This window comes from Athene cunicularia (assembly GCF_003259725.1).
Source record: "Athene cunicularia isolate RWA chromosome 1 unlocalized genomic scaffold, athCun1 chr1_part2, whole genome shotgun sequence".
In the NCBI taxonomy this organism is placed as follows: domain Eukaryota; kingdom Metazoa; phylum Chordata; class Aves; order Strigiformes; family Strigidae; genus Athene; species Athene cunicularia.
In genome coordinates, this window is record NW_020799092.1 from 53536019 (window position 1) to 53563780 (window position 27762).

Genomic DNA, 27762 nt, shown 5'->3' on the forward strand with positions numbered 1-27762 from the left:
TTTTTTTTTTTTTTTTTCTGCCTTCTATGGAGCTTAACCAGCAGGCATAGCTGAATGTGAATTTAATTGTAGACTGTGGGCAAGTTTGGGCCTTAGTCCACACAAAAAAGTTACTAAAGAAATAGGTGAGAAATACAAAGCTCCACTGTTGCAGGCTCTAATGAGATAAAGAGATTGAGAAAATCCCCTGAGAAATTCAGTCAGCATCCCGAATGTCAGAAAGCAAGCAGTAGCACCTCTACATTGCACAGAAAATAAATCCTTTACCAGTTGTTACTACTTAAAACACAAGTACAGGGTACTGTACTGTCAGGCTGAAAATACGGTAAATTTTAATCCAAACACAGATTCTCCCATGTCCCAGATGATTACAGCCTTTCCATCTGAAGTGTATAGTAACTCCATAGTATAACTGCACTGCTGCTATTACAGCACCAGAGAAAGTCACCTGCTGCATGATTTTGTTATTAGGAGAATTGTGGTCAAGTGTGTAAAGTGTCTGTCTTAACCTGTTGCTATACATTAAACAGGACCAGTGGTGGAGGCAATCAGCTTCTCCTTTTCCCTGAATCTATTACACACCGTAGCTCCTTGCAGAAACTGTCAAGGCTCTTGTCATCATTCCGTATTATGAAAAAGTCCTCTAGATTGCCTGCAATTAGCCATGTCAAAATGAGTTTAGGATTCCACTGGGCATTATGTAGTTACCCATAAACTTGCTCTCTGATACCAGAAGCAGATCTGAACATCAGTAGGAACAGTTATATACAGAATCATTTAAATAGCTACGTAAAATCTCACTGTGGATTATATTTGTTTCTTTGCACCTTATATAATACTAGGAGAATTTTAATGGAACTTGACTGGACCACATCCTGCCTTTCAAAAAACTTGTAATTTTTGTGAGCACCCACCCTCAAACAACACTAACATCTGGTTTTTGACAGCAGCACATTTTAATTTTGTATGTTCATTGTTACCAGTAAGGATTAAGAGGTATAATAAGCTTATGTGGTGGAATGTTTGTTATTTTTTTATCTGAATAACTGTGTCTTTTTCTTTTCATAGAGAGAAATTTTAGAACAACAACAGCGAGAGAGATATGACATAAGTTTTCGTAGTATGTGTATGTTCTGTGATCAAGAATTCACAGGAAACAGGTTTGTTTATTGACTTGATTGCTTTTGGATTTTTTTTTTTAATCTGTTCAGCATCTTTGTTTATGGTTTTAATGTCATTGAACCAGTTACTGCCTAATGGTATGACTCAGAAGGTAGAATTCATTTTAAGATATAGTTCAGCTATTCAACTAATTTCTTTTAACTGCAATGCCATTTTAAATAGACCCCCTCCCACTTCTCAATCTTCTAATTATTCCAGTGCAACTTTTTATACCACACATTAAGCTGGAGTTGGGAAGTGAACCATTTTAAAGAGACAGTTTTTCAGTGGTTGTTTTAGTGACGAAGAGAGCTGTTTAAGCTAGTATGTCTGTTAAAAAAGAATTTATATCCAGTTACACATTTTCCTGTTTAAACCTCGTGAAACAAGTGTGAATTTGAAGACTGAATGAAAGAGAGGGAAGGAAAATTAGAGTGAGAATGGAGTGCTTTGCATCACTCAAATGCAAGTAGGAGTTCCGTAGAAGTGTGTGTTCTGATGAAAGGTTGGTTTTACACAGTACATCTGTTTCAGCAGGAAACTGTCTTATCCCTGAATGTCTGTTTGCATGGGTGGTTCTGATAGTCCGGAAAGGTAGAAGAAGCTGGGGTCATGTCCCGACAGGTTTTGTGAGTGTCCTATTCTCTTTACTGCCTGGTGTAGTAGAAGTTCATATCGTTCAGCCCCGGTGAACTTCATCCTCTGCTTACTCTTGGGTCTCACAGAATAGGTGATTTGAAAATCATACCTGGACTGTGGTAAAAGCAAGATTCAGGAGTGTTAACACTTGGATGTTTCTTTAGTCCCCAAATGCAGAAGTTGAGGCATCTAAGGAATTATCCAGTATACCTCTATTACTTGAACATCCATTATGTTTGTTCATGTGTAATTTTGAGTGCTGTTTTTGTTGTTAGTGCTGTGTGAAGTGATACTGATGTAAAAGCATATCACACCCAAGAATTTCTGCTTTGTTCACCAGCATAGAGAAAGCTGACAAATTACTTTTAAGAATGTTTCTGAAGACAGTTGTTTTAAACATGTGATTTGCTTAGTCAGGTTAATAAATGAGCTTTTCTAACAGTGGGGGTCAAAATAAACTATATTGTAATTTTCATTTAAAGGATTATATTTCATGCATGTGGATTAAGCAGTTGAAATGCTACTCAATGTTCAACAGAGCTGAAATTGAAAACTTCCTATTTCAACAAAGTCGGGTTTTTTTCTAGCAGTGGCAGAAACACTATTGCTGTTTATTTAAGGTTGTCTTTTAAGCATTTTTAGAGCAATTGGTTTATTTCAAGTCACTAATTGAATACATCTCATATGTACTGAAAAATATGTAATGTTTTTTATGAATGTTTTTTGTAGATCTGTCCTTCTGAATCATATGGCAAGAGAGCATGCTTTTAATATTGGGCTGCCAGACAACATTGTGAATTGCTGTGAGTTCTTGGCTGTATTGCAGGAAAAACTTGACAAGTAAGTAGTATTTTTGTTTTTTTGGGGTGTGGTTTGTTTTTTTTTTTAAATGGACTTAGGTCGTATTTCAATTAACCTTGGAAACAAGTTGAGTTAATTAATTCAACATTCATGGTGTTGTGGTTTGAGCCCAGAGGGCAACTGAGCACCATGCAGCTGTTCACTCCCCCTTTCACCTCAGGAAGGAAATAGAAAATAAAGCAAAAGGCCTGGGTATCAAGATAAGGACAGGGAGAGATGACTTACCCATTATGGTCACAGGCAAAAGACAGACTCATTAGGGGAATTTGAAAATAACATAAATTTAATAAAGACACTAACAAAAACAAAACTGACAAAGTAAGACAGTGAGACATATAACCACATCTTAAAAAACACCTTTCCCCCACCCCTTTCTTCTTTCTGGGCTCAGCTTTGTTCATAATATGTCTACCTCCTCCTCCTCCACTGGCACAAGGGGCAGGGAATGGGGAGTTATGGTCAGTCTGCTGCTTCTTCCTCCTCAGAAGGACTCCTTGCACTTTTCCGCTCTTACAGCTTGATGTCTGTCTCACAGGAGACAGTCCTCTGCGAACTCTCTCTGACGAGTCCCTCCTGTGAGCTGCAGCTCTTCCCGAGCTGCTCAAGCGTGGGTCACCCCCGCGTGTTGCAATCCTCCCAGTGCCAAAATGCAATGGCGGGAGCTTCTTCCCACAGAGTCCCAGCCTTCTTCAGGTGAAGTCACCTGCTCCAGCATGGAGTCCTCCACAGGCTGCAGGTCAGCATCTGCTCCACCGTGGACATCCGTGGGTGGCAGAGGGACAGCCTGCCCTCTCACCACAGGCTGCAGGGGAGTCTCTACTCCAGCAAACTTCTCCCCAGCTTCTTCTTTCTTCCACTGGCTTTGTTTCTTGCACAGGTGTCTCCCCCACAACTCACAACTCCTCTTCTCAGGTTCCCCTTAAATATGTTATCACAGTGCCACAGACACCATCTCTGGCTTGGCCTTAGCCAGAGGCAGGTCTGGCTTGGAGCCAGGGGTACTTTGAGAAGCTTCTCTCAGGGGGCCACTACCGCAGCTCCCGCTACGAAAAAAACCCCTGTGCACACACACATACCCAACACACATGGTTAGTTAAGAAGAAGAAAAGAGAATCTAAGTTTATTGTAAGTGTTCTTAGAACAATTTTTGTTGACTTATTGAACGCTATTTCATAACAATTCGTAATATACATTTGCTGGGAAAATGTAGTCACACGCAATAGCACGTCCCTTTTTTTCTTAACTGTTAAGAGTTAATGTTCTTTCTCATCATAACAATCTTTTTACTAAACATCTCTTTAATCAATAAATACAGAGTTCTTATGCCAATCTTCATTCGACTCTCTGTATATCGATAACATGGGATCTTTGGTCCCTCCCTTCTCTATTGCTTATAGAGTACATTCCAGAGCAGAAGGGGAAAACCAGTGTATATGCTGCCTCAGAAACATGTAAACCTGAGATGGCTGAAGAAGTTAAAAGGGGAATTTGGGAGAAGAACTTGGGTAGCAAAGAGCAAGAAACTCTTCACTTTGAGTTTCCTTTGCAAGTATCTAAAAGCCCTTTATGGATTTCATAAATGGGACAATACCACAAATATAAATTGGGATCTAGCAGAAAATCTACTTACTTAAGAATGAAACTGTAGCTTTAGCAAGTTTATTAAATTTTAATATCATCTGTAATCAAAGACTGTAGGAGAAATTTGCCTAAATGTTCAACTTAGTTATAAAAAGCCACAGAACACTGGGATTTGTGCAAATTTGGATAAGGAAATTAGATTCAATATCCTTCCAAGTAAATTTAGGATCCATTAGTTTGTACATCTGAAAAAAAAAAAAGAAAATAAAGAGATCTGAAGGACAGGAAAGCCAACAGTGCTCTCTGATTTTGTCTTCAGCTTGACAAAGAATGTGCAGCCACAACAGTTACTGGTTAACTTCTTCCAGAAATTAAGATGTATTAAGAATGCCTTTTATGTTATCATAGGTGTTGCCTAATGCACTGAGGTGCCTTTCTCACTGTCCTGGTTTTGGCTGGGATAGTTAATTTTCTTCCTAATAGCACGAGAGTCAAGGCCTTTGCTGCTCCTCACACCACCCTGCTAGTGAATAGGCTGGGGGTGCACAAAAAGTTGGGAGGACACACAGCCAGGACAGCTGACCAAAGTTATATTCCATACCATATGACATCATGCTCAGCAATAAACTAGGGGAGAGTTGGTCATGGGGACCACTTCTCAGGGACTGGCTGGGCACTGGGCAGTTGGTGGTGAGCAATTATTCTCATTTGCATCACTTGTCTTTATTGGGTTTTATTTCTTTCTTTGTTAGTTTCCTTGTCATTGCTATTATTATTATTACTATTATTATTTATTAAATGTTAATTAATAATAATTACTTTGTTTCAAGTATTAATCTGTTCTTATCTCAACCCATGAGTAGTCTCACTTTAGCTTTGCAATTGTCCTCCTTCCGACCCCCATTCTGCTGGGCAGGAAAGTGAGCAGCTGTGTGGTGCTTAGTTACCAGCTGGGGGTAAATCACAACAAGACTGAAATGCAGGTTACTGTCCTCATAGTCTCTTGTCTGAGTCAAGAGGCTCAACTTCCAGTTGTCAGTTGATACTACAGTGGAGGGAACAATTACTGTATACTACTTGTAATAGAGAATTCAAGACAATGCATATACTACTGTTTTGTTTTAATTGCTCTGGAAGACAGTATTGTGGTAAAGTTCTCATTTGTTAATGAATGTTTTCACCTTCTCAGGTAATGAGTGTATATATATATATAATAATGCATGTCTATATATCTGTATATATGCATGGATGTATAGGTATGTATGTATATACAGGTACATGAATTTTATATATATATACACACATATTAATTTATTTACTAAATTTGATTTCTCAGGATTGCAAAACCCGTTGATCACCCTGGCAAACTTTCATTTAGCCTCTCTGTTGAGTTAGAAGTATAAAACTTTCTGTTTAGCTAATTTAAATTGTTTTTAAAGATACGTAGCACATTCAGAGTTGGGGTTTTTTCACTCTGAATTACGAAGAAACAGTTACTGATGGATTGGGTGCCAGTATAAGTGCATGCTGAGTTAAGAGTTCACATATTGACCAATCAACAGCCCTCCCATGCCCTGGTAGGACAATTTTGAGTGATCAGACTTTTCTCTCACTTTGCCTGTGGGGCAAACAGTAAACCTTTTTGTCTATATTTTAATTTTATGTCATTTTTGTCATCTCTGTGTTTGATTAACTTTACTGTGATCTAAGAAATTTTTTTTCAAATAAACCTTCTTTTTCATTTAGGTTGCTCTCACATGTTTAGGATTAATCTTACTGTGTATATATCCAACTTATTTAAGGATGTTGTCTTGTACTATTTTCATTTTAATGTGTTGACATGTTTACCTTTTTATCTTAGTTTGCAGTGTTTATACTGTGAAAAAGTCTTCAGAGACAAAAACACACTTAAAGATCACATGAGAAAGAAACAGCATCGCAGAATCAATGCCAAAAACAAAGAATATGACAAATTTTATATCATTAATTACTTGGTAAGTGGTTCAATGAATAATTACTAAATTAACTAAAGAGATATAGATAATATCTTCTTAAAAGTGAGTAACTCCAGACCAGCAATTAGTACATGGGTCAAAAATCAAGTGAAGGACTCTTAAGAAACATGCTCATTTATGGTATGATATTCTGGATAATTGTTAAACTAAAGAATAGTAAACATTTGTTGTTAAGAATTGATTTTGAGAGAGGCAAGAATGCAGCTTGAAGAGACGCTAATCACCATGTCATTAGTGCTTAGTCTCTGCTTTAATAACCCGAAGGGAAAATAAGATAGAGTAATGAAGTAAATGGAGGTCTAACTTGAATGCTATTGGCTTTGAGATTGTTTTCCACAAAACTTAAACTGGAAGTGTTCTTCAGAGTATAAATTAACTGCAAAGAGGAGGAAAATGAAATATACATAGATGAAAGAAAAAGTAAGTTCAGTTTTAGCCTCTGGGTAGGTGTATGCTGCTAGGTGTTAATATTTTTTTATCTCAGACACATGTATGCATGTGTGTATAACAGATTTTCACTTGCTGTCTTCAACTCATGAATATAGGAGCTGCCTCAAAAGCTGCTACATTCAGTCCCAGAAATAACTGTATTTCACCTGAAGTAGTCTGTGTGCCTTCTACATGTGTTAATATCCAGGTTATAAATCGACATCTTTGACAGTTTTACCTAGTCTTTCCCTTTAATTTCTCTCCCTGGGTTTTACCCTAAGAACAAAAGTTGTATGTTTAATGCTCTGCCAAGTCCCTTCTACCCAAGATGGAGTGAATTCCCTCTGTGATCCTTTACACTTTCTTTCCAAAGATCAATTATCTGAAGCCTCTATTTTCTTTTTTACATATTCAAATATCACTGCTTTAAAAACTGACCTATACTTGCAGCTCAGTGGGGAAAAAGTTGTGAAGTTCTACAGGGTAAATGTTCTCAGCTTCTCAACATAACTGAGCATTCTCTTCTTCCTTGCAAGTTAACAGACTTGAATTTAACATTGTGATTGTTTTAAGTTATTTTAATAGTTTCATTCTTCTCTGGTAGTCCTGCGAGTAATCTTATGTTTTCAGAACTTGGCATCCTCTTTAAATTACCTTCTCTAATTTGCATTTATTGTTCAGATTTGAATCTGTCCCAGCTTTGACTAGGAAATAGAGCTAGATGACTGCACAGAATCACAGAGAACCATGTGATACTCCTTCAGAAATTTTAGAGACATGCAGGGAGGTCATAACATCAGTGCAGACACATTGGCTGTGTCATGTTAATAAGCCGAATATGACAAAGTAAATATTACAGCAAGGCTAACACTTCTATACCTAACCTCTTCTCCCACTCTCTCCAGTTGCTCCAAAACTGGTGGCTTTGCCCTTGCTTCTGCTAAGAACAATCTGTGGCTTGTATTCTTTCTGAACAATGTCCAAGCATTGTCTGGGTAGTGCTGTTGGTGGGGCCACAGAACATGCAAACTATTAAACGGTATGGGCAGTCACAGGACAGTGTGCAGGTCAGGGCCTTGGTCCTCCATAGTTATTGCTGGTATTCTGGGCAGGAATTTGAAGAGTAACTTCTTATGCCAACCTGAACCAATTCAGGTATTGATCACTTAGCAGCATCACTTAGAGATGTCTTTTTCAGGTCCTTGCTATTACACACAGCGAATGGTAAATACAATTCAAATAAGATATGTGAAACCACCAAAATGTTTAAAATTGGGCAGGGGGCTCTGCATGTGCAGACATGGTTTGTACCAGTGTGCTGCCAGTGCTTCTTCTGGGACATACTTTGACTTATCACAGTTCTTTGTCTGGCTCTACATGCTCTGCTACAGCCATGTTTTCTTTTCACACATTTTCAGTTGTCTTTCACTACAGTCCACTCAGTGGTCTGTTTCTACTCAGTCTTTCTGATCCTTCGAACTGAATATCAGAACTCCTGACATTTCTTCTTTTAAAGAAAGGATTATTTTTTTAATAAAGAATTAAAAACATACTAAAAACTCTGTCTTAAACACTTATAAAATAGTTTACTATAAAATCTGTATTTGCATACCTAATGTTGCATGAGAGTAAAATTTTCATTAACATGAAATTTTTAGGATGGTTCCTACATAGTAGAAACTGTTTTCTTTCAAAATAGACTTCAGCAAACCTTTTATTTTTGCACAAAGGATAAAAAGTTTAAAGGGAAGAACTTTAATTTTTTCACTGGGGGTTCAGTAGATTGGCCTTTACATGAAAGGAGAAGTAACATTATTCTCTACTGCACATATATAACCTACAGTGAATTATACTAATTTGTTAGAATTCTTTTTTTCAAGATGACTATATTCAGTGAATTCTAGATGTTATGCAAGCTCTGCTTTCTGCAATGACTTGATGTCTTTTGCCTCCTGTCTCCCAGCGTCTCACAATTTACCAGAGTTTTATCAATTTCTCAATGAGTCTTAAAGATCTGTGCTTTGCATTGCTCTGAATGTTCAGGGAAATGATATAATTCCACAGACACGGACGTGTATTTATTATATATCATATCTAAAATGACTATTTCAAAATTTACTATTGAATTCATCTTGACCTAAAGATCTGGGTTTTACATTTTCACAGAAAAGTTTGAATTTTGAGAATGTAACAAAGATCTTTTTATATGCCAGTTTGATCAAATTCATCATAAAGAGACTATTAGATAAGGAGGTCTCTAATGAAACACCAATATTATTACAGTGTTATCCACTTTGCTTTTAAGATGTGCACCATAAAGCTTTTCTGTCCGCAACTGGATCTTAAGCTATTTAAATGAATAGCTCTTTCGTACAACCATCTTACAGACATTATTGTCCTTTTATTATAAATTTCCATTACATATTATCTTCACCAAGGCACTGTGTTAAATAGTCTTTATTAAGCTGGGACTGGCAGTTTCCTTTATTTTGTGGGGTTTGTACTGAGAGGTTTTAAGGGCTTTTTGTTCAGATTTCCTGAGAATGCCTGCTGAATTGCCTCATGATCTTCTGGCCAGTTCGTACTCCTGTTTTTAAGCTGATGGCAAAGCTCCTATTGATTTCATTTAGAGCAGTAGGCTTGCCTGCCTTCTTCCTTTCCCTCCATTCTGCTTTTGGTTTCACTTGTGGTTTTAGTGCATTTGCGAGAATCTGTTTTCATAACATAAATTACATTCTATGTGTGTTGGTAATTCCCTCCCCTAAATTTCCAATTTGGCATAGCAATGAGTAATATAAGTGCAAATTCCTCTGCAAATATTTTGGTATTCTGAGACTTTCTGTGACTTCTCTCATGACCTGCAAGCTGCTTTGATCTGTCTACCCTCATATTATTGACATGTTCTGCTGCTCTTAACACAGGTTAGTGTTAAGAGTATTACATGTGATCTTTAGTAGGAGTGGAAGCTTTTTTGGTCATGTGCTCGTATAATAGACTTCTTTCATAAGCAAGTACCATAAGTTTATTATTAGATAGTTACATTAAATTAGAGTGGGAGTTTCACAATGATGCAGATTACTTGATAGGCAGTGGAGTCACTTCCCCAGTGGATTTGGAGGTCTTTTGTCAGTATTGTGTAAGTATGGAAGATAATACCAATCCTATTTGGAAAGGCTTGAAGTATAAATTGAAAAAGACCAGCTGATAGTAGAGGGTGAAGAACTGAGCAACAATGCATCCAAGATACATATGTAGGTTACCTTATTTTTATTTTCTCCAAAAAAACTTCCAACATAATTTTCTTGTTTCTCTGCCTGTGTTAGCCTGTGGCCCCATGACTCACCTGGCACAAAGAGCCAAGTAAAAATGGAGCGGGAAGAACTTTGTAGTCTGTGGTGCCTGCTGTAGGTCACAAAAGAACAGAAGGCAGTATTAAAACTCTCTTATTCTTAGTCCAGGTAACTGAGGCAGACCCAGACTGACAGGGCCTTCCCTTTTGTGTTCACCTGATTGTTACCAGCAGCACTTTAAGTATAGAGCATCCTAGGAAGCACAGATGTTTATTTTCAAATTGAATAATGGCATATATCTGTAGTAGTGTAATATCACTATAATGAATATGCTTATGACTAAGCTAGATGGCTGAAAATGGTACCTGCTACTTACTAGAAAAATTGTTTCGTGAAGCTCTTTTCCTCAAAGATAAAAAGATGTTTTGTCCCTATTGCTAAGCCCTAAATCATCATCATTGTATGTTGGGGACCGAGTGAAGAATGTTTTGTTATGGGGTTTACTATTTATATTTAGCCTGGTTTGACTTACACAGTGTATATTTTGTAAAATAGTAAAGGAAAACCCTTCATCAGCAGTGATATTCAAGACTTAATAAAATCCCCCAAGTAGGGGAAAGCTTCATGTTAAAATTCATACAACATCTATTAACTAATGTTGGGGTAAGACAACCTCTTCTTTGTGATAAAGCATCTCGAGTTCTGCAGCAATATGAAACAATTCAAATTATTGCAGTAAGACAAGTGTGAGGAAATTTGCAGAGGAAAGCAGCATCTGTTTGGGGTTTCTGAGCTCCACAGGCCTGGAACTACATTTGCATGTAGTTTAGTAACTTCTCTGCTGGGAAAACTGCTTGAAATACCAGCTGCTGTTTCTAGTTTCTTGTATCTCAGCACTTCTCAAGTTGGGGTATGTTGCCTCAGTGAAGCACTCAAACCTTCCCCCTGTAGAACCCTTAAAACTGTGCCCAACTTGAGAAGATAAATTGTCTGAGAGTCAATTCATCTCTGCATTTTGACTTCATTTTGGAAGAGGAAATCAAACCACACATATTTGCATGCTCTCCTCACTTTTCTATAGGAATCTTCTCTCTGTGAAGGAAGGAAGTATTTTTTTTAAAAAGTTGGTTTTCCTTGGATATATAGCAGTTTTTTTAATTATGCATTTTCTACTGTTTGAACTACTAATAATGTCAAGTCTATTTTTTTCTCTGCATTTGTCAAGAATTTCTTGGGAATCTCTAGAGATGTTCATTGGGAGCTCTTGCATTTTAGATGAAAGAGCAAGGGAAATCGAATACTTAACAAAGGTACCCTTGGTCGCAAATGCCCATCAAGCTGTGGAATTGAAAATATGTTTTTTTTAAAAAAGAAAAATTTAAAAAACTGAAAGAGCTTTAAGAATGTTTTGAATAACTCTTTCCCACCCAATGGCTCAACTTCAGTCTCTTGGCACTTTCATCACAGTGTCCCTGGTTATCCATTTACCATGCAATTTTCCAGTGATACAAGACCTGATTAGCTTTCTCCTCTTTTTTTTTTTTTTTCTCCTCTGAATATAAATAGATGAGAGAAACAGAGTCCTCTTACAAGATTCTTCTCTGCCTTCTTCACAGAAACACCATAAAGAAACAATAACTTGTGTGTGGTTTTTCACTTTCACCTTTAATTAAAAGGTGACACTTAATATTGACTGCTGTTCTGAACATACTCTTTTGTGCACATATACTTCAAGGTGGTAAGGGGAAAAACTGTGAGCATTCGTCTTCATTTTGCAGTGCTTGTAAGCCACTATCCTCTCATTAAGGTGTTAACATTAACAGCCTTAGGAAACTAGTGTGCAGCTGGGAGAACATGTGGTGAGAGGTGTTAATGGCTTCATGTTATCTTGCAGTAATGGTGATGTTAATGAGTCTCCCTGTAACTCAGAGAGTTTACACACTACCATGTAGCATCACTGAATTAATTACTGAATTTTCTTTCTGTAATATATGATGACATTATGTTTAAGGCTGTCTGGAGACATTTGTTTATCATTTACCTGATAGACACTAACAGCTTTGAAAATTCTCATTAAATTGTTAAATGATGGATATCTTTTCCTTCTTTTTCCATACAACCATAAAGGCAATAATAACACTAAGGATGTTATTAAATGTATTTATCAGAGGGAATATATGAATTAAATAAATGAAATAATGGTCTTTTTATTATCTGTCTTTTTTTTAAATGGAGACAAGATCATTAACTATGATCTTTGTGAATCCTTCACAGCCATCAAAGTATGAGTTCAAAAATACTGTTTTGATTACTGGTTAGTTTGCTCTGGTTTATTTTTGAAGGCGGGAAGAATCGGAGGAAACAAAAACACTAGTTAAAGATCACTGCTGGTATTTCAGTAGAGTGCTTCAGCTTTTTATTGCCTGTTATTTATATCGCAGTCACGCTGAGAGTGCTTGCCATTGTGCTGAGTGCTGCACAAATGTATGGTGATACACTTTGTGCTGAATGTCTTTAAAATATAAATAAACAACACAGAAAGTAAAAGGAAGAATAATACACCATGAATAGATGTGCTTACATTCACATCTGAGAATAGGATGGAAGAGGAAACTGGAGTTTAGCTCAGAGACCTGTGCCCTGGCTCATACTGCCCTCCTGGAGTACTCTCTAGCTAGGTTTACACCATGTGTTTTTACTGACATAATCTCGTACAAGCGCTGACTGATGTAGCTGTGCCAACTAAAGACTCAGGTGTGATAGCTGTATTGTTTAAGCAGCATATGCTGCGTGAAGAGCAAGGTAGGCAGATTGGATTGAGCAAGTGTGATGGCAAACTCAAGGCAGTGATAACATACCTACCTCGGGAACATATTGGTAGTGTTGCAACACTAGTGTCACACAGAGCTTGAATCTTCTTCAGAGCTCTGTGCCAAATCATCTTCTTCCCAGATGTAGAGTGGAGAATATCCCATCAAAAGACAAAACAAATTATTATTTTAAAAATTATTACTAAAGCACTGTTGTATGACTACCTTTAACTTGCAGAAATACCAAAGTGATCCAAAGTAAGATGCTGATTGTGACTTCCCAGGTATTCATTCAGTTGATATATAAAGTGATGTGAATCAGGAAATGTTTTTTCTTTTCTCCCCAGGAATTTGGAAAGTCCTGGGAGGAAGTGCAGTCAGAGGATGACCGGGAATTACTGGATAACCTAGAAGAGTAAGAGTTACTTATATGCCCATTATAAAGACTTGCAAGACCATTATTGTTGCAATAGTTACAGGAAAACTGCTGTGCTTAATTAGTACACAGTTAAAATTCATTTAAGCCAATCAAATCAACCCCAATTTGTTCTTGTCAGAGACACTTTTTCGCAACAAGGACTGTCAATTTTGTATTTGAATCACAAGCCCATTTTTCATTTGCAATCTCAAACAACAGCCTTTTGTGTATGTAATGATGTAGGCAGAACAATTTTTTTTTACTTCTATACTAAGAAATGGTTGAACGGGTTTTGCTCAAATTTAAAATCAAGAGTAAGCATCAAAAATGTCAGCATGAAAAAGACTGATAACACAATTTCAAAGGAAATTTCTTAACAGTGTTGACTGATGGCAGCATCCATCTCTCCTCTGCATTCTTCTGTGGTCCAGGCCCTCAGATCACTGCAGAGGTGGTGTCCTTGGCCATAGAGAATTGAATAAGCAGGAAGGAAGTTGTGGGTATCAGGGTCCCTGACCTTCCTGGTTTTGTCAGTGACTTGAGCTTAACTTAACTTGATTACATGTGGTTGCCATAATATTTCTATCTCTCAGCAGTATTAGAGTGCCAAATAGATGTGTTGGTAAAATATTCTCTGGGTGCATGTCTAAAAGAAGCATAAATTACTGTCTCTTTCAGGAATAATAGTATTTAATAAGTAAATAACACTTAAAGTGAACTCTGCCTAATGATTATGTCTTTAGGTGGTGTACTGGAAGATTAGAACAGCATAAAAGAATTTTAAAAGACCTTATAAAAATAAACACTGAACACAATATTTGATGACTAGCCAAACTGGACAGAAACTGAAGTTTTTTACTGCAGGCAAATTCAAGTAGGACTTCCTGCTTGTCAGCACAGGAATTAACCAACAGTAACTGCTCAGTTATTCTTGAATTTGTGATTTTTTAGATTGTAAATCATACTCTAATCATGTGTCCAGACATAAATCCACACTGTCTCCCCTACCTCTTTAAAGTATTCCATTTCTCTGGATTGAGTTACACTGCTGTGAGTGCAGAATCTGGTCTCCTTTCACAAAATGTCTCTTATCTTTTCAACAATTAAATGAATCTTTTTGACTCTTTCATAAGAGACTGGTCTGATTGGGAAGAGCATCCTGTGTGTGCAGTTTGCCTGTTCTGTGAACAACAAGCAGACACCACAGAAAAATTGTATCTTCACATGCAGGTAAGACTTGTTTTAAATATCAGTTCTTTCATCACTTTGGAATTAAAACATAAGATTGTAGCATCCTTGTTAAGATCAAATCAGCTACTGCATCAGAATGCCCTCTTTAGCACAGAACTAAAGAACTGCCTGCATCTCTAACATCCGTTCTCTAAAATACACAGCGGAGTCATGTTTTACATTGAGAGTATGACTGTTACTTGTGAGTATACAGACTGGTACAGACAATAAAAAGGTAGCATCTCTAATAATACAGTGACTTGATGATTTAATACATTTGGTGGTTAGCATCTGTGTTTCGGTTTTAATAAAGTATTTAACAGGAGCGTTGCATTTTAACAGAATATGAAAGTTTCTGATGAAACAGTTTGGGGCAGTTGTTTCATGTATTAGTGTTTGCATGTCTACATGCATATGTCTGTGTCTGTCTATGAAAAGCTGAGCTGTTTTTAACTTGGAGTAGTAGAAGTAGTGGAAATAAGATATTTTATTCTTTCCTTTTTCTTCTTCAGAAATCACATGGATTTGACTTTCCTAAAATAAAGTCAGAGCATGGTGAGTAAGAGATGCTTTAATTGTCAACATTTGCCACTAGTGTGGAGAAAACCGCATCATAAGAATGGTGGAAAACAACTGTATCAATTTGATTTTTGTTCAGACATTTAACTTTTCCACTATGGAAACTGTTTCTGCCAGCTTACAAAAGAAAATCGGGAACACTTTACTTTTCTGGAACTGTTGTTATTGCCAAAGATGTATGATATTTTTTTTAAAATCATTGGATTCTTTTGCAGAGTAGCTTCAACAAATTCTCTGAGTCTCAGATCCAGCTGCTGGAGCCCTATTATTACTATTATTATTATTATTATTGTTGTTGTTGTTGTTGTTGTTGTTGTTGTTGTTGTTGTTGTTGTTAAGACTTACTTGCAAGTTAGAAGGCTGTGCTTTAAGCTGTGTTTGGCCAACGTTTGCTTTATGCTGTAGACTGAGAGGAAGCAAGGTGTTTGCAATTTTTATATTAAAAAAAGGGCTGATTCCCCTGCAGCTGGGAGAAAGTTCAGTTAATTTGCTAAGTTTCAGCATTCAGGTAGTGCTTGGCTTCAGTAAACCCTTATCAGTCTTTATGCTTAATCCAAAAAACCATTTGGTTATGAAGTCTCATCTTCCTCAAGTACTTGTTCGCTACCATCTCTCCCAGGTTTGAACTTTTATCAGCAAGTAAAGCTAGTGAACTTCATCAGAAGAGAAATTCATCACTGTCGTTGTTACAACTGCCAGAAGAAATTTCAGTCTAAAGGAGAATTGATAAGTCATATGGAAAAGACCAAACACATTACACTCCTGCCAGCCAGGTCTACATGGGATCAACCACAGTAAGGGCACACATGTTTCTTCCAGCATTTATATTGATACTTGATAATGTCTGTAAAACAGTATGTTGAAACTTCTGGGTTTTGCCAGTGCAACAGTGCCCTGAGTTCCCGGCATTACTGGTCCAGATACAATAATAAATAGTCTCAAAACTACTCAGAATTATATATCCTTATATGTCTGAAGATAAAATGAACATGTGATACTGCTCTTCTACTTGCATCCAGGATACACTTCCCCATAAATTGTGTCTTCACTGTCAAGTCAGTATGCTAGAGAGGTTTATTGTTGCAAAATTTGTCTTTTGCCTATATTTGCAGTTGTGCAGTGAATGGTGAAAGGCATATGTGGTGCACTCAGAGCACATTCCCTCTTGGTGGAACCAAGGTTGAATCTGTGCACCAAGGTGATATCTTGAATGGCCCACATGTTCACATGAGATTCTTCCAGCCGTTAGCTCTCTACACAGATGCAAATCATGACTGGAATCGACATTTGGCATATATTTCACTGCTAGTAAAGATACATTCTAGGCATATAGTTCTGGAACTGAACCAAACCCCTTCTTTTGCATTTCTAATATAGATAAATGCATAGTGTCTATGTAACTTAGGCATCAAAACAAGTTTGTTGTTTACCCATAGTTTTCTCCATAGCAAATAGAAGGAGAGCGTAACATAGCACTGATTCATATGGTAGGTAGGCTGAATAGGTCTGGGGGATGATGCCATACCTGGTAAAGCACAGGGAGTATTCTAACAGAAACATCTCCATTCAGCATTTGTTGTGGGACAAATCTGGATATGTGGCCTCAGTTGTGACAACATACAGGTGTAGAAATAAGGGGAAGAACTTGTCTGTTGCCAGCTTTTCTGTATGACTCTTCTAAGATGTACATGTGAATTGATTTTTCTGGGTGTGCTGTTTACTGTCATTACAGACAACCAGACTTTCTCATTTTTCCTTTTTTAAAATCTAATCTCATAAAATATGCTCTGCTTCCTTCAAACAAAATATGTGACTACCTAGTAATTATGCTTTGTTGCTTTCAGGTATTATTTTCCTACCTATGAAAATGATACGCTCCTGTGTACACTGTCAGACAGTGAAGATCTGATAACTGAGGATCAAAGGGAAGATATTCCTGTTGTAAGTGAAGATATATCCAGTCTAAAAGCTCTCAAAGAGAGCAGTGTTTTAAACCAGCTCCTGTCTGAAGAGAACAAGAGTCAGAAGAAATTTTGACCTTGAATTACAGTTGCTGACCTTAGAGTCTTTCTCCTGCAAGACAAAAAAACCCATCACATTCTTTCACTAATATTGGAATACAGTTTAAGTCATTAATGTTACCACTGAGCAAATACATGAATGGGAATGCTAAATAAAATATAAATGTAAACCTTTTTGGTTTATCTTCCTTTAAGTTCTAGCTTTATTTTGAAATTAAGTGCTGGATTTTCTGGTTGGCTCTCCAAATACTTTTAGTGTTCTTTACAAATAGGATTTTTCTTTTCTTTTCTTTTCTTTTTTTTTTTCCAAATGTATCAGAATCAGAGTTCTATTTTGAGGCTGTCTTGCAGAAGGCACAAACAATTGAGATGTGTCTTGATATATGATCCAGTGAGTGAATCTTCTATGTGTTATTGCTGTTAGCATACAGAAAAGAGCCTGAATTTAATTCTTGGTCTGTTATGTAAAGCAAACTTTGCTATTTTTTACCTTAGACCTTCTTCAAAGTGAAAACAGATCTGTATATCTCTATTATTCATTATCAGTATATAAGATATATGATGCCTGGTTCTGAAAACTGGCTCAGAAACACCAGTAAAGCCCATGGATATCTGACTGCATGGGAAGCTGCCAATCCAAAGCCTAAAAAAGCGTAGGAACAATTGCAATCTCGGTTGCATCAAAGATCCAAAAATTTAAATTAGACTTCTTGTGTGGTCATGAACTGAGATGCAGAAGAAATGACTTAGGGGACTGCAGACACATAAATCCAAATTCTCAAAATCTCAATTCATCTGTCCATTAGAGTTACCATATTACCTTTAATATTGAACTTTAAAGTTTCCAATGTAACAGAAGATCTTCAGCATGTCCAAAAAGCACCTCAAAAGCAGCTCAGAGCATAGGTCCTGCTAAGATGATCCAGTCTCAGGACTGGCTTTCCATAATATGTATAACTACTTTCAAAACTGGCAGCACATTCTTTTTTCTTCTTTAGCTTGGTGTTAGGGCACTTGTTCAAAGTATGGGAGTCTCAGCTCAGTGCCCTTTCCTGCCTGGGAAAATTCAAAGCCATAGCTTCTCCTTTGCGCAGCTGTCTTTACCTGAAATACATTGCTGTCAATTAGAGTTGTTGTTTGTCATTATAGAGTGATTGAGAATTATATAGCAGTCCCTGGGAGCAGGGGCTGAAGTTCACATCTTTACCCATGTTCTGCTAAGCTTCCATATCCAGCCTACTTCATCCTGTAATATATTTGTATCGGTTTCTTTTCATTTGCTTTGAACTTGCTTTTTTCTGGCATTACCTATCACCCACTAGCACCTCTCTTTGCTTCCTCTTTCTTATTTTCTCTTGGGCCCAGGTGCTCTGGAGAGAAGTTAGAACAGGATGCTGAAAATGTGCTGAGGAAGACAGATCAGCCACTTAACTGCACTATGAAACAGAGACAGAAGCAATATCTGACTGTCAGGAAGAAATGGGATAGAAGTGGTTCAGCAGGTGCTGAGAATACAGACAAAAGAAGGGAGCAGTTGTAGTCATATGTGTGCATCGGCTTTGATTAAACTGGTACAAAAATTAAGGAACAACCCCATTTGAACTAGAACATCTGACCATCTTAAATAAGTTATAGTCTATAGTACTTCCATTTGTAGATTCCTTAATTTCACCCAGTAATTGAAATGGCTGTTGCTGTTGATTATTTTTCCCCTCTTTAGTAATTTTCTTCCTAAGCAGTTATTTTCTTCTTAAATCAGAAATTGATTCCACTCTTTGCTTTTCAGTCAGATTCTTAGCTGAGGTGGGAGTAAGGGGTGATGGGGTTTACATTAATGATAAATCTGTTGAGCAACGGAGAAAATCAGCAAGAGAACTATAGCTGTGAACATGAATGTGTTTTATCGCAAACCCATCTCAGAAGGACACGTTAAGGGAAAGATAAGATTTTATTTGTATATCATAAAGTGAAATTGCAAAACATTTCCTAATCATGAGGAATGTGATGCTGAGTCACTCAAATCCCTACAAAATGCAATCAATGTTAATATCAGCAGAATGCAATGACTGCTGTTCATGGTTCTAACAGAAGTTTGAAAGGGCAACTTATCAGTGTAGAATTAAGATAATATCTTGAGAGAAACTGTGTAAATAACATGGATTTTTTGAGTAAAGAGGGAAAAACTTACCAGCAGTGTATAATTGTTCACTGAAAATACGAGGAACATGAGGAGTCAGATTGGGGTTGACCTTGTTACTTCAAATACGAACAGCAAGCACCAAAGTAGGTTTTAACTCTCTGTAGGTTCACAGAGAGAGTTGGGGTACAGTTTCTAGAGGAAAAATTGAGCATCTTCATTGAGCAGAATGATTGACGTTTTGCTTCTAATTGACATTTTGCTGGAGCATACTGTATTTGTTTGTATAATGGCCACAATTTTCCCTTGGCATTCTTATTCTCTATTTAAAGCAAAGCCAACATCAGTGTCTGTTTTAAAACTGGTTAGCTTTTTGTCATGAGTAGGGGACACAGTTATGACTGCATACAGTCTATAATTATATGAGCAAATATGTTCTTCCAACAAAAGAGAGTTTTTGGAAGCATCACAACAGAAAGAGTATTGCCATAAGTCATGGAATGGACAGAGTTGGGGTTGGCAGATGCTCTTGAGAGAGTCAGATAAGGAGGTGGTGTTAATTAGTATGAAAAAAGCTACACTAGTTTAAGTCCAATATACATTTCTTACCATACTATTTCCTCCTTGTCTAGATCTTGACTCCTTATACACACTCACTTTGCTTTATCTAAAGCCACCCCATTGTTTAAAAGGACCTGGGTAAAAAGAGGAGAAGGCTTGTGTCCTGGTGACCAGTAATTCCTCCTGCCCTTTTTACAAATATATTAATTATGTGTTTGATACTCCTCCACACATAGTTTATTCTGACACGTCTGTGCAGACTTAATCTGACTTAATGAGTCATTGACTTTTGTTTAAGATGCTACTGTTTTCAGTTTCTGTATTACATTTGTCTGGCATGCTGAGAGAGCTGTCAGTGGCTGCTTTCAGCTGGCTAAATGGTAATCAATGTGCAAAACACTGAAGTAAGTTTCTGAAAAGTCTCTCTGCTATTGCCATCTCTCAGTGCCATTGCTGCTTCTGAATTCTGGTTAGAAGATCTCTGCCAGTGAGTGGGATGTCTGGTACAGTATCCCTCCCATTTTACAGAGTAATTAACCTAAATCTGTCTTGAGAAACTGAACTGTGAACAGAAGTACAGTCACTTTCTTCCAAGGTTACCAGTCTTCGTGCTCAAATTCAAGTCCAGAGCGGACACTGAACGTGGTTCTTTACCACACCTACCATCCACTGCTATTGAGCAGCAGCAAATTTCACAGCTTTGCTTATGACTTGTTGCTGTATTAAATGATCTTGCATTATTTGCATTTTACTTATATGTATACAGAAGCAAAGGAGAATCAGAGGTCCCTGGAGAAAAACTTTTTACAGGGCAAGATGAAAAATAGTTTTGTCCCCCAGGAGTTTTTGTTAAGTCATGAAGCTTTCTGGGCCTTAGTTACAATAGAACAACTGAAGTGTCAAATTATGCCCTCATTTGTTTCTGCCAGGTACATCAAACTTGGTTAGATAACAACTGTCACATGGAACAGGTATTTGTAACCCTGGAATATGAGTTGCTGTTTCCATGTAATAGTCAAAAGAATCAGCTGCTGTAGAAATACTACAGGCAGCAGTGGTTGCATGAAGAACCTAGTTCATGTAAAATTTATTCCTTTTCTCCATGAGCACTGGCTGTGCTCTTCTCCCCAATGTTTGGATTTTTTTTTTCCTATTGGAAGTTTTACACTACTAAGTCACACTTAATTTGACTTCTTCTACCAGTTAAAATTTTAGTTGCTTCTTAATTTGATTTTACAGCTTTTCCCAGACTCTTGCTCATGAAGATATAGATAAGGTAACTATTTTAGATATTACCATGTAACCCCTTAGTTGAACTCACATTTGGTATTCCATATCACATATAAAGACACTCTGTCCATAGGAGGAGCAGGGGAATTTAGGACATTTACAACTAGAAATCCATCAGTCATCTTTGCATAAATTTAGATAGAAATAAAAGCATTTTTCTGCCACAGCTGTTCCTTGGAACACAGTTCCCTCCATCTGGTTTACCATCCTGAGAAGCTGTCTGTGTGTAGATTACATATAAGCCTAACGTCTAACTTCTATTATATTCAGTATATGTTGTCTGTGGATCTTAGAGTCATTCAACTCACCCTAAAATAAACACCTAAAAGTGTATTCGGTTTCTTGGCCATAGACATCTGAGATGCTTGAAAATTCCTGGTCTCCACCTCCTTCTCTTGAAGGCTGCTGATCTCTCAGAGGTTTTGTGTCTGTTCTGTCAAATGCACATGAGCGTTTCAGATACCATCCAGCATCTCAGATGGCACTGAGGCATACCTAAGTCTAAGCAGCTAAATCCAGCACCTTTTGCTGGTAGCTAAATTTCTCTTGAAGGCTGCATTAACTATAATTGAAACTTAGGCACCTATATCACATCTGTTCACCTACATCTGGACTCCCAAATTTAGTTATATTAATTTAGAGCTGAATTCTACTGTACTATTAGGGAATTCATTTAATCTGAAGGTAGATCTCTACATGGATCAGATGATTCACCTTCTGGAATGGAGAACTAGCCTTGGTAGCTACACTGAAAATATCTAAAACTAGTAATTTAGCCTCTTCTGCTCTGTTCTTACAACAGCTTTGGGGACAGGAGGACAATTCGTTACCTTTTGGCACATACAGTCACGGATTAAATCATAATTATGGACCTAAGTGTAGAAACCACTAAAACATAGCAAAAGTACCCCACAAAACATTTATGTGCTTCCCTGACTCAAGGCATCTCAGTTGCAATCTGCTGTTGAATAGATGCATGTTGAACAGGAGTAATTAAGAAGCTGGACAAGTTCTGCAGATAGGTTGTGACATCTTTGTTCTTCCTGTCTGTGAACTTTTATCTTGGAAGTCCCTCCTGAGACTGAATATGGGTGAAAGTAGAAGTCCATAGACCACATTGAGGAATATGGCTAAAATGTGACTATTCCACTCCTACCTTTCTAACCATATCCCAGATTTTTCATTCATATATCAAAAATTTTTTTGCTTATAAGCATTTTGGGTCAAAAACTATCTTTTTTTCTTTTTTAAAATTTTATTCTGAGAATTCAGAATGCATGGCTTAACCAGGTTGAGACCAGCAGGCATTACACTGTAATGACATCCTTAAAAAAGAGCTGTGGTTTACGGTTATTAATTTAACCTGGCTCTTGACATAAATTATATCAGTCTTTGTACCAAGAAAGCATTAGATAGCACTTAAAATGGCATGTATCCCCTCAGGGTGCCTTTGCAAAGGAAAGAGTTTGTAGCTCTGCATGAAACTAGGACTGAAAAGACCCTAACGAAATGTGTCCCTTATTCTGGCAGCTCATACCTTTCAGTACCAGCATAAACCAGGAAAGCAGAACACTGCAAGGACTTAGGTGTGAATTCAAAGTAGCAGGGCTGCTGATAGGTGTGAAACCTCAGCCAGATATTAGTCATTGCTAATTACTATTTTAAAATCTACAGGCTGGTGGTTGTTTTTACAAATTGTGTATCTGACTATAAAGCAAAGAAAGTACAAAGAGCATAAGGAGTCTTACCGCATCACAGGAAGGAAAAACATATTGTTCTTTATCTGCACTTACTGCTCCAGCATGCCCACACGCCGTCAGACTCTTACCACTCCTGCAGTGTTTCTTTCGCGGGTATCCCCGCTGGTATCATTACCCAGATAAGAAGCATTCCAGAAACCCCTGCTCTTCCCTTTAGCAGCACGAGCAGCCCGGGAAGTGCCAGTGGCAGCTCTCTAGTATTACTGCTTAGCACCGGAACACTGGCAAGCTGCAAATGTGATTCTTTACTATAAAAAAATGCATCAAAATTTCAAATTCTGAGGGGGTTGTGCAATGCATTTCTCTATGACATAAGGATGTAGTGAAATCCATCAGAATAATTACAGGCAGAGGTCACTGCTTCACTGAGTGTTAGGAGACTTATTTTTTATTACTGTGATTTCTAGAAGTATCAAAAAAATATAGAAATAAATAATGCAGGCATTGCTGATTCTTCATTAGAGAGTCTGTCTTTGCAAACTGCCTGCCACAGCTTTGCAGAGCTGAGCACTGCTTTAACCTTTAGGTGGTTTTAGCTTTATATTTCCAATTGTATTTAGGTCAGGTTTTTATTTTCTGATACATATCTGTCTTCACACCATTTACAGAAATATTGCTGTGAATCTTCACAAATATTTGACATATTTTAATAAAATGTCTGATATTTTTGTTTGAATCTAGATGAAATAAAGAGCAAATAAGCAAGGATGGAGCTTAGCCTTTGTGAAGAAGGATCATGAATGTGTGACAATGCTAGCCTCCTCTGTTTTTCCAGACAGTGACTTACTGTGCATCCTTTGACAAATAGTGTTACTTCCCTGTGCCTCAGTTTCCTAAACAGCAAAATTGTGATTATATGATAATAACTACCAGGAAGAAGAAAGACATGTCACATAGGATTCCAATGTATGCATGCAGCTTATCTGCATTAGTCAGTTTTCATATTTAAAATACTTAGTTTAAAAGGTGACTAGATCACAGTCAAAATACTCATTCAAGAAGAAGAAACTTAATTTTGAGGGCACATTCCCATAAGGAAACAAGTTAAACAATTTGAAAATGATATCTTTTAAAAAGAAGTGTTAACTTCTGAATCAGATTTTCAGAATATGTCTGATTTGCCATCACTTGAGGGTTTTAAGTAGAGAGTGAATATTACATAAAAGATCCTCTGCTTTCAGTCATATTACAGATCTTCCAAATGTTCGGTTGCATACTAAGGAAGACCAATTCTTTGTAAGAAAAAAAATTGCTGCATAACATAGAGTAGCCATAGTCCACACAGATTAAAGAAGATGTTCATGCTAGTCTCTTCTAGCCTTAAAAGCTGTAAACACATGAGTTTGCTGAGATTAAAAAAAAAAAAGTTGCTAAATGTTGTGCATCCTTTAATTAATTAAATTGTTCCTTTGCTTTGTAAACAGTCTCTATTTAAAATCCTAGCTATCTAATGCCTTTTCAAGTGCAGGTTTAATATTTAATGAAGTATATAAATGTGAGGTTAATAAGTTTTCTCAGGGTTCCCTTAAGCTTGTGTTATTGCATGTACCTTGCCTTTGCTTCAGCGTAGGAAAGTTTCTAAGACAGGCCTTTTTTTTCTCTTATTATAGCTGATACTTGGATGAGATTCTCTTCTCAAAAGTTACTGCAATGGTACCTTTGTCCATATTCTCATCTTAACCAGAGGTCTGAGTTTTCTAACTTGCACAGAACCACTCAGACAAATAGGCTACATTTCAGGTAAGCAATCTGTGAAAGTACTGATTACTTAGTAATGCTGATACTATTTCTGTAGACATAAAGTATGAAAAAAAAACTTAGTGCCTGATCCTTAATTTCTTCTCTTTTTTTTTTTTTTTTTTTTTTTTTTTTTTTTTTTCACAGAAAACAATGGGGATCCATTAAAGAATCTTTATTAAAAGAACCCCTGATATTCTCCCTATGGCCCCTGTTTTATTTGGACTGGAAAAAAAATCTTTTGGAGATTTTCACCAGATGGCTGCTTACACCTGCAGCAGTCCTAGAGTGCTCTCAATGAGCTTTCTACCTCAAAGTGTAGTAGAGAGGCAGGTGAAAGCAGCATGTCCAGCCTGTGGCAGGATGCTGGGATCCATGCTGCAATGGAACAGCATGGACTATTTCCCCACTGATGCTGGACTGTCCCCAGTGACCTTTAAAGACCAAGGAGATGGAGTTCTGCTGCTTGCTGGTAGACTCTGGTGCCACTGGGAAAATTGTCTAATTGCCCCTAATGACTGGTTTGAAACCAGCTAGATAGGATTCCAATCAATACCTAAAATGAATGTCAGCATCCTGCCAGGCAAGGATTTTCTGCTATTTAGTTTTGTTTCCATCTGAAAAAAGAACTCCTTAACACATTTGACAGTGTTTATCTACTAAATTTCTTTTGAGCTTTGTGCTGATTAAAAATAGTAGAGTCATAGACTCTCCCTCTCTTGTTCCTGGTGGTTTATTCTTCATCTTTTCTTCTGCCAATATCCCTCCCATTACACCTAGCCACACCCCACTCCTTGGTCACGTCTACCTTGCAGGCTCACAGGAGTCATACACAGAGTAAGATCAGACTCTGGTTTTCCTCCCATGGGATGACAAAGTCCAATAATACTGCAGTGGCAGCTGGAAGCTGACCTGAAAAGAAATAAAGGGCTTTGGGGCTACAAGAAAGGAATCTCTAAAAATGATGCCCCAAGTACCACCTTAAAAATAAGACCAACGTTGGCCAAAAAAAAGAGCTGAGAAAACCAAAGCATCAAATAGTCATCTAAGTGGAAGTGGCAGTTGCAGATGAAGCCACATAACTGAGTGAGGTATTGGTATATCATCTGGAAGCTAGAATAAATATTTCAGGTAGCTAAGAGTTTAAGAAAGCTTACTACATGGGAAGGATGTCTCCCATGCAGACTTAGGGCTTTGCAGAGGCAGGGAAAGGCAGTAAGTCCTGTTAAATACTGTTGGTGGGCTCTGGTCATGAAGTAAAAGGCAAGAACACATTTTCTGCATGGACATGGACTGATCCATGTAAAAATCAGTAGTTATGGGCTTTTGCAAAAGGGCTTTTATAAATCAATAATCTATTGGACATAACAATATTTGAGCATAGTATAAACAGATCACTGGTGTCATCTGTTGTGCAAGCTGTGAATTAATGTTCTGGTGCATACAAAATAGTGAAGGGAATCTGGACTTTTGTCTCATTTTAAAGAACAAAATAGTATTTCATCCTTTTAGTTACAGAGTTTTTATGTCTGCCTATGAGAAGGCTCTATCCATCCAAAAGATTTGATCTTTTCCGCCAGGTGTTTAGAGTGGTCACTTCTTGCTCTTCTATATTTTGTAATGTGTTTGACTCCTTGCCACTCCAAATTTAGGTAGCAACTGAAACACTCTTATCTTAGACACATGGTGATAAGGCAGCCATCTGTTTAAAAAGTAGACCAATAAATCTCATTTTCAGTTATTGACTTAAAATACCCTTTAGCTTTAACTCCTTTTATTCTATTAATTAGTTTCATTAATTTTTTAAAAATTTACATTGGTTTTGTCTCACATTGCATGGAAAATAGGAGGCTTAGAGTCTAAAATTAGAAAAAAGGCAGAAACTGTGTAATGGTGATACATCTTGAGATGCAGGACTTCCAGAAATGTCAAAGGTATGCCCTTTAATGCATTTTTCCCCCAGAATAATCAGAAATCTTGCAAAAATCTGAAATATTTTTGTAATTTATTTTCTGAAATTAATTTTTCAGGGATGGAGGGCATATTTACAAAGTGGGTATAACTTGTTTACAGCCGAATACTGAGGAATAGACAGAAAAGCAGAGGTAGAACTACACTGCCCTAATCCTTCCTAGAGATTTTCCTTCCCTTCCTACCCTCTGATGAATTCTGATGTCTCAAACCTCCTGTAAGGTTTCAAGGGTCCTTGGTTCCCCCTGATTTCAGTGGGAGTTGCCAGGAGTAGTCAGCTTACAGATTCAGCCACCAAATGAAGTCACTCCTGTTGCTGACTGCTGCAACCAGTAACTGCAATAAGTCACACTGTAATACTTTTTTCTAATGAGCAGCACTTGGTTTTATGACGAAGAAAGAACCACGTAAGTGCTTGCAAGGACAGTGAGGAAGGGAAAGACACCTCTTCATTTTCTCCCCTCCCTTTTCCAGCATCTGAGTGACACCACATCTCCTGTCCTCCAGCTGTCCTTAAGCCAACTGCCCTTTAATCTCATAAAAAATTCCCTGGGTGAAATTATCCTTTTCCAGTGGTGGTGGAAGGTTATGGCCTCCCCATCATCTAAGGAGAGTCAGAAGAGTGAGACATGCTCCTGACTCCTCCTTCCAAGAGTATATTGTTCATATTCACCCTTATCCAATTTGCAGTGGAGCACCAAATTTTATCCCTGCCCCAGGAGGTCACTTAGGGGCTGCAGGCAGATGGTTCACTGTCAGGCCCTGATTTCCTTAATCCCTCCACCCCTTGAGGGTAATAGCCAATACACTAGCTAAAATCACAACTAGAGCACTACTTACTGAGTTTCCTTTGCCCATAGCCTGCTCATACATGTGCACAGATTAATTTGCAGTGAGATCTCTGAATTTTCTGGCTTGATCCAAGTAAGGACTTGGGTACTTTAAAACTGAGTTAAGTAGAATGATCCCAGTTCCCATGACTGGTTTTTTTCCCCCAGTAACTGCTTGTCTGTGGATTTTACACTGTTCTCCAAAGCAGGGATTATCTGCCCCTCCAGGCTGACAGCCCTCAGCACAGGGTTGTAGACCTGTGCTTGTTTTGGAGACATGTTCTTGCACTGGCCTTTCTCTCCTGCGGCAAAACATCCACGGTGCCAGAAAATGTTTAAGATGAGTGTGCCTGTGCAGGAGATGATACTTGAAATGGTTTTATGCAGAGGAAGAGACAGGACCAAATCCCCACTCCTGCGCAGCTGTACTAACTGGACTCTT

General features: G+C 37.6%; 1 protein-coding gene across 2 annotated transcripts in view; it reads left to right on the plus strand.

Moving 5' to 3' along the window:
* The window catches only part of ZNF277 (zinc finger protein 277), a 60375-nt gene extending 34954 nt beyond the window's left edge, over window positions 1–25421 (plus strand). Inside the window, exons 5-14 of one of the 2 annotated variants that reach the window (XR_003400387.1) lie at window positions 1069–1160; window positions 2530–2640; window positions 6104–6236; window positions 13134–13201; window positions 14338–14434; window positions 14947–14989; window positions 15633–15807; window positions 16858–16954; window positions 24393–24522; window positions 24667–25421. Coding sequence is in view for 1 of the 2 variants with exons in the window: in XM_026868241.1 (XP_026724042.1) it covers window positions 1069–1160; window positions 2530–2640; window positions 6104–6236; window positions 13134–13201; window positions 14338–14434; window positions 14947–14989; window positions 15633–15807; window positions 16858–17050 (912 nt within the window). In the remaining variant the exon portion in view is untranslated. Of the gene's footprint in view, window positions 1–1068; window positions 1161–2529; window positions 2641–6103; window positions 6237–13133; window positions 13202–14337; window positions 14435–14946; window positions 14990–15632; window positions 15808–16857; window positions 17209–24392; window positions 24523–24666 lie in introns of those variants that run through there. The other variant, XM_026868241.1, reaches the window with a different exon arrangement.
* Window positions 25422–27762: the final 2341 nt, after the last annotated feature.